Source organism: Diadema antillarum, unplaced genomic scaffold (assembly GCF_040938485.1).
Source record: "Diadema antillarum isolate AM-2024a unplaced genomic scaffold, OU_Dant_1.0 scf00000087, whole genome shotgun sequence".
NCBI lineage: Eukaryota > Metazoa > Echinodermata > Echinoidea > Diadematoida > Diadematidae > Diadema > Diadema antillarum.
Genome location: NW_027270976.1, coordinates 1,132,845 through 1,146,125, shown reverse-complemented (window position 1 = coordinate 1,146,125; position 13,281 = coordinate 1,132,845). Strand labels below are relative to the sequence as shown.

The window sequence follows — 13,281 nt, the reverse complement described above, 5'->3', positions numbered from 1 at the left end:
CAAACGTTTTTAAGTTGTTTCATTCGCATACATATCTGCTTCTAACTGTATATTATTTAACTGCTAAATAATAATGGGTAACTGAATATACTTCAGAACTGAATTAGCCAAATGGTGGTTTGTGTTACAAACTTACAATATCACAAAACTGACTTAAATTATCCTATATGACATTATGTGGAGTATAAAACCACTTGGTAAAGCCATATTTACATGAAATGGAACTTTCACAATGCAAGACTTAAAACGGAACTTTCACGATTACATGACATGGGACTTTCATAATACGAACTGTCTCAATATACTTCACAGGCCTACGTACGTGTATAAACTATCAAAACATCCTTTGTATAATGTTTTATAAAAAAACACAGCTTGAGTGAGTAATTTGTTGTACCGAAAATACAGTAACGTTCATTTCACATATTTTAAACAACAATCATGTATATGACAAAATTCTTGTCTGGTTTCATATTCTTCAAACACTTCCAGTTTAACATGTTGTATGCTGCTACAGTAAAGCTACTGTATGACAATTTATCTCTTCATTTTCACTTTTTGTAACTTCTCATTTTCCAAAATTTCCTACCTAATTACAACAAAATTTCTTGTATGTGTGATACAAATACAACATTTGAGTATCCCTCCTGTTTTCTTTAATGTGAGTGTTAATAAAAAAACTGTTACACAGTATACATCATCATGTATACATGTATGTGTTTAAAACCACAATACATGATTATAATTATAATCAAACAATTATCTTCTGAACGAAAAAAATTTATAAGCTTCTTATCTTCTGTCATCAGTACACCTCTTCACATTTTTGAGGAGTCATTTTAGTTTATACATAAGCCTGTTTGAATTTTGCTTTGAAATCACTTTACATAATCCCTCAAGTAAGAAGGTGGATTTCTGGTGCGGCGTGTAACCGCAGGTTCCACATGCTCTTCATGCTGGTTAGAGATGTTAGAGTTTTGAGCGAGCTGTGACTGAGAGGGTGATCGCTTAAAGAAGGATACATTGCGTGTGATCCTCCTGGATGTGGACTGACATTCGGCTGTAACCATATTTCCCTTTCTCGCGATAATCACCAGTGGCGTAGGATCATATGGAGAGTCGAATTTGTCGCGTTGTGCATTTTTGTGCACAATGACGGTATCACCAAATTTGAAGTCACATTTTGCTGTGCGGAGTCGCTTGTCGGCATAGGATTTCTGCTTTGCTTTCGCGTCACGATCATTTACTCTCGCTTTTGTATGGCTAGCCGCGTTTTCGTCGTTCGAGTTGTCGCGAGTACCTGCGTCTACGTCAGGGAGGCGTGTGACTGGTTCGCGATTGAACATCAAACAAAATGGGCTAACACCTGTTGAGGAATGTGGCGTGGCGCGATACTGGCGGAGGTACGTGTAGAGCTCCTGCTTCCAATTTTTCCCTTGAAGATGAGCAGCACGAATAGCTGTGATGAGTGGCTTGGTGAATGCTTCCGCTTGGGCATTCGCTCGAGGCCAGTGTGGAGTAATGTGGCGGTGCTTGAATCCACAGTGAGACGCGTATTCTGCGAATGAACTAGAGCTGAATGGGCTTCCATTGTTGCTCTTGATGACTTTTGGAAATCCAAACACAGACAAGACTTTGTCACGATCTGGTATCACAGCTCTTGCGGACATTGAACTCACAATTTCCACTATTGGGTATCTCGAATACTCGTCGATCAATACCATCAGATATTCCCCTGTGGGAAATGGCCCGCAGAAATTGATACTCGGATTTTGCCATTGCCCACTTGGCATTTTTGACATTTTCAGCGGTTCCAAAGGTGTGCGATTTTCACGGGTTGATTGACTTGTTCAGCTCCTGTGCAGTGCTGAGTCCTAGAAGACATCCTGCTGAGCCTTGAACCACACAGATGTCTGCCACAGTGGTTTTCCTGGGCGTTTCAATGAGACCAGTAAAAGTGCCAAGCACTGTCAGTGGTTTGCTTGCACCATATGGAAATAGTTTGATGGAAGTCTTCCTGAGTTTCATGTTCAGTTTCTTGAACGTGTTCTCGTCGATAATGTTTCGCGAACACCCAGTGTCGATGATCATGGAACATGGTATGCGATTTATATCCACGTGTGTCAATGGCTTGTTCATGGATACAGAGAACACATAGTCCTGCGCGAAATCAACAGAACTCCGTGGGTTAGTGCTGTCAGCACTGTGAGGTTCAGCATTGTCATCACTGTCTATATACTGAACTGGTTTTCCACTACGGCACACTGAAGCAAAATGGTTGAGTTTATTGCATGTGTTACAGCGCTTTCCCTTGGCATGACATTCTCCTGAATGAGGATAAGCATATCCACAGTGTCCACACTGTTCTGATTTTTTCTTTCTCGTTGCCTTGTCACCCTGCTTCTGCTTCTGGCGTACTGTTGTCTTACCACTACCAGACTGGATGCCTGTGTGATTTGAGCGCTTCTTTTTGTGTTGTGTAGAAACACGATGAACCTTTGATGACGTATCAGCTTTGACGCCATCTGCACGCTCCTGTGACAGTTCAATGGATCGAGCAAGGTCAAGAAGTTCTTTTAGAGAAATCTGCTTCTCCAGAGCTCGTCTTCGCATTTGTCCAGATCGACAACCAGTGATGATCTGCGTCAGCAGTTCACGCTCGACGTCAGCAAACTGACATTTCTCTATCTCTTTCCGAAGTTGTGTGCAGAACTGTGCTACATTTTCATCCGGCTGTTGGGTAAGGCGGCGAAACAAAATTGTCTCGTAGACAATGTTCTTTTGTGGTACGAAATGGGCTTTCAGAGCGTCCCGTGCCTTTTCGTAATCATTTTCAGTTCCAGTGTCGGGCAATGTGTCGAACACATTCTGCAGAAGTTCACCTCTGTAGTGTAGGTGTAAGGCTCTCTTCCGTTTCGGTGTGGTGATATTAAACCCAACCATAGCCCCCTCAAATCTTTTGATATATTGCTCCCATCTCTGACTCAGGGACGCACTGTCACTGTGTGGATCAAACGGCAGAAGAACTAGCATAGACATATTGACGATATGTAAATGTCAATGTGTGGGGCTAATCTTGGTACTCACAACCGTGAGCAGACATGAAGCTGGTAGAAGTCAGACATCTCACATACCGGATGAAGTCAGAACTTGAACTGAGGATCCCATCCTCGTCGCCATTGTAATGTACGGTTGTGTACACTTGACAAACTCAGATCGTATTCAGGAATTATAGAACTCAACTTTATTGTCAGGCATCTTAGAGCGAGACTGGCGGTTGCACTTTCGCCATGATAACAACATCCTATTGCCGTAGGTGGCGGCATACATATGTACATATAACTGCGGGATACTACAGTCTCAACCACTAAACTTTATTATAAAACAAACACTACTACATCACAAGTCTTATCATTTTCCTAAATTACACCAGGTTGCACTACCAGTGCATGCCAACCCAGAAAGAGAGACCACCACCTGTTTCAAACAATATAGCAAGTCACCCAAGGGGACCAGCAGCTTGCCACACCCCATTCTCGCCCTACATTTTCTCAATACATGTTTATAACTAAAGATGCTTCAAAGAGCACTGCACTGGGGAGCCATTAGGTAATCTTACTTATCCCCTCGTACAAATCAATTACACCAGCAAAAACCTGTTCCCCGATATTTTCCCTGTGTCTAATATAGTCGTCCCGACTATAATACAATCATCATAGAAAAATAAATCTACGTATGATGACATAAATGGTATCCCGGGGTACCAAATGAAAATCAGCCATTTTGTTGAATAATTTATTTTTTTAAAAAGGTTGTACCCTGGGTTGCCAAAAGGTGGAAATTATTTTGGTGCTGGAGCTAGCGGCGCTAGCCACTACACTGCAGTGCACTGAAGCACACGCTATTGGTAGCACGGCGTGCCATGCATGCATCGTATAACATGCAGTGGCATGGGAGTGACTATGTACATGCACACACAGTGCATGCATTTCTCTGCGGCTGTCCTCGAGTGGACGTTAGGTGGCGCTACACAACGCGGTAACCCGGGGTACTACGGTACCCTGGGGTAACGTGTGATATGATGCATCACATGCTACCCTGGGGTACCACGTTGTGTAGCGCCACCTTATGTCCACTCGAGGACAGCCGCAGAGAAATGCATGCACTGTGTGTGCGTGTACATAGTCATTCCCATGCCACTGCAGCTTATACTATGCATGCATGGTACGCTGTGCTAGCAATAGAGTGTGCTTCAGTGCAGCGCAGTGCAGTGCAGTGCAGTGGCTAGCGCACGCTAGATCCAGCTAGCTATCATGGGTGGCTTAATTTGGGCTTCAAACTTGATTGTACAATGTATTCCACTTTTTGGCAATCCAAGGTACAACCTTAAGAAAAATAAATAATTCAACAACATGGCTGATGTTCATATGGTACCCCAGGGTACCATTTTTGTCATCATATAACAAATTTTCGAATACATTTTGTACATTACTGAACTAGACTGAAGCCCCTCCGCGCTGTCACTTCACAACACAAAAAAGTATGATTCAAGTAAACATTTCGTATACAAGTGGGTCAGATGTTCTATCTGAAGCTATATTCTCTCTTAATCTACATTGAGAAAATCGGCGTCATGGACTTGACATGCATGCTTACTCTACCAGGGGAACCACAAAGCCATTGTGTCGCGACAGCCAGTCTCTCATTTTAATAATTTCCTTCTTCGATTTACATATGGAGTGACTACACAGGGAGGCCGTTGACTGCTGACATTGGTAATCGATATGGATTACGATTTACTCCCCGAGTAGCTCTAGTGAAACGTCTAACCGGCGGGACTACCTCTGGTTCTGCCACTTCCTCAGGCTTCTTAGTGAGGTAGAACAAGTTCAGAATACCTTCACTCTCACTACCATCAGAGCTACTATTACTATTAATGATATCCCCGTCACTGCTACCATCATCATGAAGAGGAACCGGAAATGCATTGTGAAAGGATCCTTCCACTTGATGTGGATCCAAAACTAAGCGACGCCTATTCACCCATCGGGTAATCCCGCCAAGTACTGGACGGATTTGGAGCACATTGCCCTCGTCCTTCTGAACAGTAACACCATATGGCGTCTCATCAAACTTATTCTGAAGTTTATGCCTCCCAGCAAAGGCATCTTGACGAAGTAGTTCTCTATCCCGTACTGTGATGACGGAGATTTCCTTTTCCCTCAATCTTTGCCTTTCCTCTTCTTTCACAGCTGCTGTATTCTGTCTTTGAGAGACAATTTTGTATGCTCTCTCCATCAACACTTTCTGCTCCTCTACATAGTCTTGACTCCACTGAGCTGGCAGCTTGTTCAGTAAATGTCAATAGGCAGTGCATTTGGGATGCTGGGCAATGGCGAGTGTGATTTCTGACTTTTTATTACCAAACGCAAGTAAATGATAAAATGTATTCTGTATGATTAGAATGAATAATAAATGCCATTAAAGTCTAAAGAAGCACCAAAGTTGTCTTGTTTCTGATCTACCTTTGTCTTGTGACTTGTGTATTTTTAAATTTTAGTTATTTATTTTGTTCTGAATGCATCCCCTTTCCTCTTAAAACTTTGTAATTGATTTTAGCGATCAGCCACTTGTATACAAAATGAAGGTAAATGAAGTCTAACGTCAGGAGATCTTACAAAGTAGCACCCACAATCCATATTGTATTGGTTATTGATAAATGCTCTTTAGACTTTACCAAAGAAAATCTGAAGTACTGTTAAGTCTGTATAGTCTAGTCTACCATAAATTCATACGGTCCCTCTCTCTATCTAGATAGATATTTCAATGGTTTAAAGTAATAATCTACCTGCATTTGTGATCAACAGCAGCTTGCAGAATGATTGAATATAAGCCCTTCCGATTAAAATAATCTGCTGGGCTCTCCTTTGGGGCTTTAATGGGGATATGTGTGCCATCGATTGCCCCAATGGCTTGTGGCATCCCCATAGCGGCAAAACCTTGTTTAACATCTTCAATATTGTCCGTAGGAAATTTTATAAACCTCGGAAGAAGAGTTCTAACAATGACTTTATACATATCATGCGTGATTTGCCATGCGATGGCTTTACTGACGCCGAACAGATGGCTAATACAACGATATGAGTTTGGTGTAGCTAGCCACCAGATTGTAATTGCCACCCTCTTTTCAACAGTCACTGGTCGATGACTGTCCATCTTCTCGATCTCCGCCCGCAGTTCCTCCAGAAGGAAAGTGAAGCTCTCCTTCGTCAGGCGGAAATTTTCCCTCCACTTTGCATTTGAAAATGAAGTAGTGGCATGTTTCCACCATTCCCCTGGCCTGTGGAGACATCCAATGGTGCGTTGGTGCACCATTAGGTCTGCATTTATAAACATTAAGGCTGCACTGAGCCTGCTACAAAAATGTATGTCACAGGTTTTACTTAAAAAAACCTGGCCCAGTTCGGGTTTAGTTTAGACAGGAGATTTTATAATGATACAACAACAAAAAAAGAATACTAAAACAGAGAGGTATAAATTTGATGGAACCTTTATTTGTTTACATCAGTCTATTAATCAGAGACTGAGTTCAAAACAAAGTTTCCAATATTCTCATTAAGCAAAACAATCCGAGTTGGTATACATTACAATTGCATAGTAACCAAACACAAGTTGCAAACAAATGAGACAACATACACAATACTATCTTTTTAGACTCGAATCAATATTAAAAGAGAAACAATAGTACAAAGGGACATTATTACAAAGAATATTATGAACTTATCTAGCTGGGGCTTATAGAAGGTTATTGTTGAATAGAATTATATCTTGGCTAGGAGAAATCATCAGCCTTGTGTGTATATCTGTCTTGCTTCCAGCACCAGGGGGAGAGCGTTGCCTTGGTAACCGAGAATGGGGTCTCTACAAACAGTATCACGGGGATGACCTCAAAAGATGGGCTGGAATTCTGAAAGACCGGAAAGGGGCATCTTGATCAAAATCAAGCAAACTGAAACATTGAGTATCTCGCTGAAACTCAAGTATAACACAGGCATGTCTTGTCCCTTTGCCGTCACAATTTGCTCTCCTCTCGTAAATTCCATCTAAGAATTAATTCAACTTATTAAGAACTCAACGTCGACATTTTCTATACATAATAGTAACATCTAAGTATGTATGTACTAAACACTCATAAGAATAAATCCTACATAATATATAAAAGCTTATATTCTTCACAGATTATACCAAGAATAAAGTTAATCCTGATTAAGCTTTAGTGTGAACAAATCCATAATGAATATCTCTCTGTACCACAACTTAACCTACAGAGTTATACAGCACTTAATATGAACACGCCTGGGGGCATGTTGTAACCTCAGCAAGATTAACTCTTTCAGTGCTGAAATAGCTCCCAACACAGTCAAGCTAGACATGTACATCAGAATGTCCATCATAAATCTGTCTACACATTTTGTACAGCGCTCTTGCTGCACTGAGTCGTAAACCAATTCGGACTACCAGTGACCATGGTGACCATGCCAGAGTGAAAGGACAGAAGACAGAGTGCGGAGAGTGGGGAAGAGAGGAAAGGAGAGAAGGGGAAAGAAAGGAGGAAAGAGAGAATGAGGAATGGGCGATGGCTGACCAATGTATCAAAACTCATTCACACAACTGGAATAACTTTTCCATAAAAGTCTTCATGGCTAGAGTGAGAAATATTAACTCACAAGAAATCTAAATACAAACTTGTTCTGCTGTATGATGAACTGGTATTATAAACTTACAGCATACAATAATTTCAATACATTTTAAAGATGTATCAGATGAACCTAAAACAACTGGATATTTGAATATTGACGTATCCAATAGCACTATTAGCCTATAACTAAATCATTGCAATTACAAAAGTACTCATATGACAATACATTCATCACATCATGAACACAAGTGTTCTGTCTCTGTGGTTCTTAACTTCACTGCCATAAAAAGCCAACAGCTTCATGAAGTTAACTCTACTATATCAAAAGTCTTTCAAAAGTGAATTTGTAATTAATGGCTCAACTAAGTGAAATAATGAACATAATAATTATGAACCTCATAATACTTTGTATTTTGTTATTCTCCTACTTCTGTGCCAATTGTATCTGCAAGCCATAACTGATGGCGACATAATTTGAAAATACAATAGAAGTTGAGAACCGCTGGTCAAGACCAACAAAAGTTATATTTACAAGAGGTTACAATCAAAATAAATCAGATTATATGAAAACTACATCATTGAAATGTAAAAGGAGTGAGTGTCTGCTTACCTGAAAGACCGGAAAGGGGCATCTTGATCAAAATCAAGCAAACTGAAACATTAAGTATCTAGCTGAAACTCAAGTATAACACAGGCATGTCTTGTCCCTTTACCGTCACAATTTGCTCTCACCAAAGATGGCTGAAACCAGCTTGGGCGAGACACTCCCAGAAGGTCCATTGATGTATTAGATGAGGTGTTGGTTTTCCTAAACAAACTGGAGTTGTGTGGGGCCTTTGTCTTAACCACATGTTTTTTTTTTCTGTAAAAGCTCTAGTCTTGACCCTCTCACTACCATGAAACAGTAACCCTATATTAATTCTAGTGTATTTAGTCAGTAGTGGAACTAAATGGGGTAAGCATCAAGTGTGGTGCAGACTTCATGGCTCGGTATTTACGCTGAACGCACCTCTCACACGACTGGCACTTCAGCAGCACATCGGCATCCATACATGGCCAGTAGAACCGGTTTGTAACAAGGTCGAGGGTCCTCTCTACTCCAAGATAACCCGTTTCATCATGAAGAAGGCGTAGAGCTTCTTTCCTGTGGCTCTGGGGGAGCACCAGTTGCTCCACGTCACGACCATCCGCTAGTGTCTTTGATTTGAAGAGGACACTGTCAGCTACGTGCTGTCGCTTCTGATGGCGGAGTATGATCTTGTTGTCATCGGGCAACTCTGAACGTAGCTTCTTTAAAGTCAGTTGGGTCTTGCTCTCAAGGAGTGCTACGACTGGTCTGATTGTGTCGTCCTCTAGTTGCAGTTTACGCCAGTCCGCCATGCTTATGCCAGGTAGGGAAGATGGATCAGGTGGTGATATCAGCTCCGCTGGGAATGCACCATCATTGTCAGTAATCGATTCAACCATCGGGGATATGGTTCTCTCTTCATGTTGGGTGTGGTCTTCGGGGCTATCAAGGTCATACACAAGGTGTGCCTCACAGACTGCCTGGAAGGCATCCTGGGAACAGACACTGTCCTTGGGATCCAGTAGGCGTTTGCGGAGCTGATCGATCATCGCCTTGGTCTTGGTCGACTCATCATCCTCCCCAAGGGTAGTTGTTGGTATTCGAGAAAGACCATCGGCGTCCGCATTATTCCTGCCTGCCCTGTATCTGATTTCAAAGTCAAAGTTGGCTAAGGCTGCCAACCAACGGTGACCTCTGCGTCGAGTTTTGCTGTGGTTAACACATACGTCAATGGGTTGTTGTCCGTCAGCACGACAAATTTGTTTCGGTGTAGGTAATCGACGAACTTCTCTGTAACAGCCCACTTTAAGGCGAGAAACTCTAGTTTGTGGGCAGGGTAGTTTGCTTCACTCTTTATAGAGCCCTCGGCTGGCGTAGGCAATTGGTCTTTCTCTGCCATCAACTTGTTGGTAGAGTGCTGCACCAATGCCACAAGTACTGGCGTCTGTGTGTAGGATGAATGGTGCAGAGTAATCAGCAAAGGCCAGTATGGGTGCTGAGGTTAGCATGTCCCTCAACCTCTGAAATGCAGCTTGGCACTCAACACCCCAATTGTTGCCAAAGGGTGTTGTGGGTTAGGGTCTGCTGGGCTTCTCTTGACCACCAGATGGTTTCCTCCCTCGCTTCTGGACTGGTTCATACAACTTCATCACATCATGGAGGGGTTTTGCAACTCTGCTGTAGTGTGGAATGAAGCGTCGGTAGTAGCCAGTAAAGCCCAAGAATGTTTTCAGTTCCTTGGCAGAGTTAGGCTGTGGCCATTGCTGGACTGCAGACACTTTGCTTGGATCGGTGCTAACCTCATCTTGTGATACCACATGCCCAAGACACTTGACAGATGTCTGGGCGAAACAACACTTTTCTGGGTTCAGCTTCAGTCCGAAATCCTTCAGTCCAGTCAGGACCTTGTCTAGTTGTTGGAGGTGTTCCTCAAATGAAGAAGAAAAGACCAAGAGGTCATCCAGGTACACCAATACATCAGTCATGCTCATCTCCCCCATGCACTTTTCCATCAGGCGTTGGAAGGTAGCAGGAGCATTGGTTATCCCTTAGGGCATCCTGTTGAATTCAAAGAACCCCAGGGGACACCAAAAGGCAGTCTTCTGTTTGTGTGCCTCGTCCATCTCCACCTGGTAGTATCCGGATTTGAGATCCAGAGTGGAGAACCAGGCGGCTCCAGACAAGGTGTGTAGGGTGTCTTCAATCTTGGGTATATTGTATTGGTCTCGTACAGTCCGCTGATTTAACTTCCGATAGTCTATGCAGAGCCGGAGGTCGCCATTTTTCTTTCTCACGAATACAATCTTAGATGCAAATGGGCTCTGCGAGTCGCGGATAATCCTTTTGTCCTTCAGCTCCTGAAGGTGGCGACGGGTATCCTCATAGTCGGCTGGGGGTATGCGTCGGCAACTCTCACGGAATGGTGTCTCATTGGTCAGCTGAATTCAGTGCTTAACATCAGATGTGCACCCAATATCAAGGTCATCGGGAGAGAAAATATCTCGATGGGAATGAAGTAGGCTGCTCAATCGCTGTTTGTCTTCCTCAGATAACGAAGAGCCCTCAATCTGACTCTGGAACAGGGCATCATTTGGTGACGACCTACTGCCCTCTGTAGTGTGGCACTGGGCATGCCACGATGGAGGGTGGGATCCTGGGTGATCACTGGTCATTATTGGCGTTAAGTCGTCGGCCGCGTATGCCTTTGCTATCACTGCTCCAGGAGGGAGCTCCACATCGTGATTAGACACGTTTTTCACAATTAATTCACACGCATTTGTAGATGTCCTTGACAGGATGGTGAAGGTCCTCCCTATCATCAGACCTCCTGTGAAGAAACAGTCCTCTTCTCTCTCAATGAGTACTGTAGCTGGATTGTGGGGTGAACATTCAATAGAGGCGGGCAGCATCCTTGTTTCTCCACTTTTCAACTGCACTGATGTAGTCTTAGGTAGACGGACATCCAGGGCTTGCTCATCTAAAGTGAGGTCAGCATTCAACGATTCCAAGTGTTAAAAAGCTGAGATGAGGGTGCTCTTAACCTTCATAGTCTGGAGGAAGTTGGTCCCATTCTCCTGCTTGCACTTGTCCAGCATTCGTTTTACAACACTGGTGTTGGTGCCGATAAGGAGGGGAGCCCTATCTCGGCCATTTCTGGTGGGTGTTATGAGTGCGAGGGTGGTCGTCTCTGCTTCCACACCGGCTTCTTTGGAGGGAAACCGCAGATGTATCTCTATGTACCCAATGTTGGGTACCTTGCTACCGCTCGCACCCACAACCAGCAAATCCTCTAATGGCTCCAGGGGACGGTGTTTCAGATGCTGTCTGTAGAACGCTTCTGATAAATATGTTACCTGGGAACCAGTATCCAAAAGGCATTCACACAGGGTGCCATCAACCAAGGCCACAACTGTGGGTTGGTTACCCACAAGAGAGATTGGCGGAACTTTGGAGGGTCCCGTCTTGGCCCTAGATTCATGGAACTCTGTGTGAAGAGGTGCACTCTGTCTTATGGGACTTTCCTTTCCCTGTGTGGCCACCAGTCGTCCCGTTACTGATGGCCGCCTCCATTTCCCGCTGACTGGATTTGCCACACCATCTTGGATTGCACAAGGGCGGCATTAGTCTCTCCCTCGCACTGTTCCATTCGGTGCCCATCCTCGCCACAGTTGTAACAAAACATTGTCCGCCTTCTTCTTTGATTGGGTGAGAGGGCCCTTGAAAATATGTTGATACGTGCTGCCAGCTGCTGTTGGAGTGACATGACTTGTTTCTGCAGCTCAGCAATGCGTTCATCAGAAGGGGAGGCTGCTGTTTGTTCGGCCGAAAGAGCCTTTTTCTTGCCCATGTGTCCTCCCTTCCGGCGCTCCGCCTTGTCAAGCTGCTTCTGCTCCTCCTGTCTAACCTCCTGAAGAAGGGCAACGAAAGTGGGTGGTGTAGGCCACCGTTTGAGGTCGAGTGCCACCAGAAGAGGATCATTGTAAAGGCAACCTCTCAAAAACTGTTGCACTCTAACATTGTCTCTTCGTTCTGGGGCAACTCCGCTGGCATCAAGGGCTCGTGAAAGGTGACTTTGCAGACGAAGGAGGTATTCAGCTGCTGTTTCATGCTCCTGCTGGTAGCACTCACTAAATTTCGAATAGAGTTCATCCCCATCAGTCGTCTACCCGTATGCCTTCTCAAGACCTTCAAGACACTGGGCTGCGGTAACATCCTTCCCCAGTGCCCAAATGATGTCACTGGCAGGTGGGAGTAGCGATTCAGCAATCCTGTTGTACTTTTCGGAGTCTGACAGATCTCTATCCTCCACGAGCTGCTGGGCGGGATGCCGCCAACTTTCGAAATCAAACTCCCCACTTGGCACAGGGGAACGTCCAGAGAAGAGTCTGAGTCTCCTTCGCTGGATGGAAGATGACGTCATGACGTGTTTGACTATGGTTTCGTGGACAGCTTTTGGTATGGTTACCTCTGGGTTTGACTGGGAGTATACAGGGGGATCTAAAGACAAGTCGGCAAGGGTTTTGCCATGTTCTCCAAGCAGCTTAGCCAGGGCAGCTTGGAAATCGGATTTCTCTTCTACCCTGGACATGATAGCAAGATATTTGTTAGCTTGTCAACAAGAATGAAAATATTGCAGAGCAAAAAGAATTAGAAATGAACAAGAGGGCACCAAAATTTCAATATTCAGATGTCATGGAAAATTTGTGTCAAAACTATAAAGTGTTCACAACAACTAAAATAAAGTTAACAATTGTTTTAAGTATATAAATTGACACCTGTCAGTAGTAGGCCACTACTGCACAAATGACTTCAAATTAAGGGTGATTATCAAAATGATCACACTTAAACATAAAAATATGCTATGTCCACTTGGGGTTACATAAATTGCAGTTACCTCATAGTATCACAATAAGGAACAAATATATTAAAGTTAACCCTTCAAATCAATTCTGTGTATGCAATTAGCATAAGATGCAAAAAAATTGATTAACTGCTTTCAAAAGATTATCAACAA

The 13,281-nt window shown here is 43.5% G+C and overlaps 1 protein-coding gene and 1 pseudogene across 1 annotated transcript; both read right to left on the bottom strand.

Annotated features, from left to right (window-relative positions):
* Nucleotides 1-1,830: 1,830 nt before the first annotated feature.
* Nucleotides 1,831-3,039, bottom strand: LOC139718036 (uncharacterized). Its single transcript, XM_071629524.1, has one exon. The coding sequence runs from the start codon at nt 3,037-3,039 to the stop codon at nt 1,831-1,833; it is 1,209 nt and encodes a 402-aa protein (XP_071485625.1).
* An 8,239-nt stretch (nt 3,040-11,278) lies between these two features.
* On the bottom strand, nt 11,279-12,855 carry LOC139718034 (paraneoplastic antigen Ma1-like; annotated as a pseudogene).
* Nucleotides 12,856-13,281: the final 426 nt, after the last annotated feature.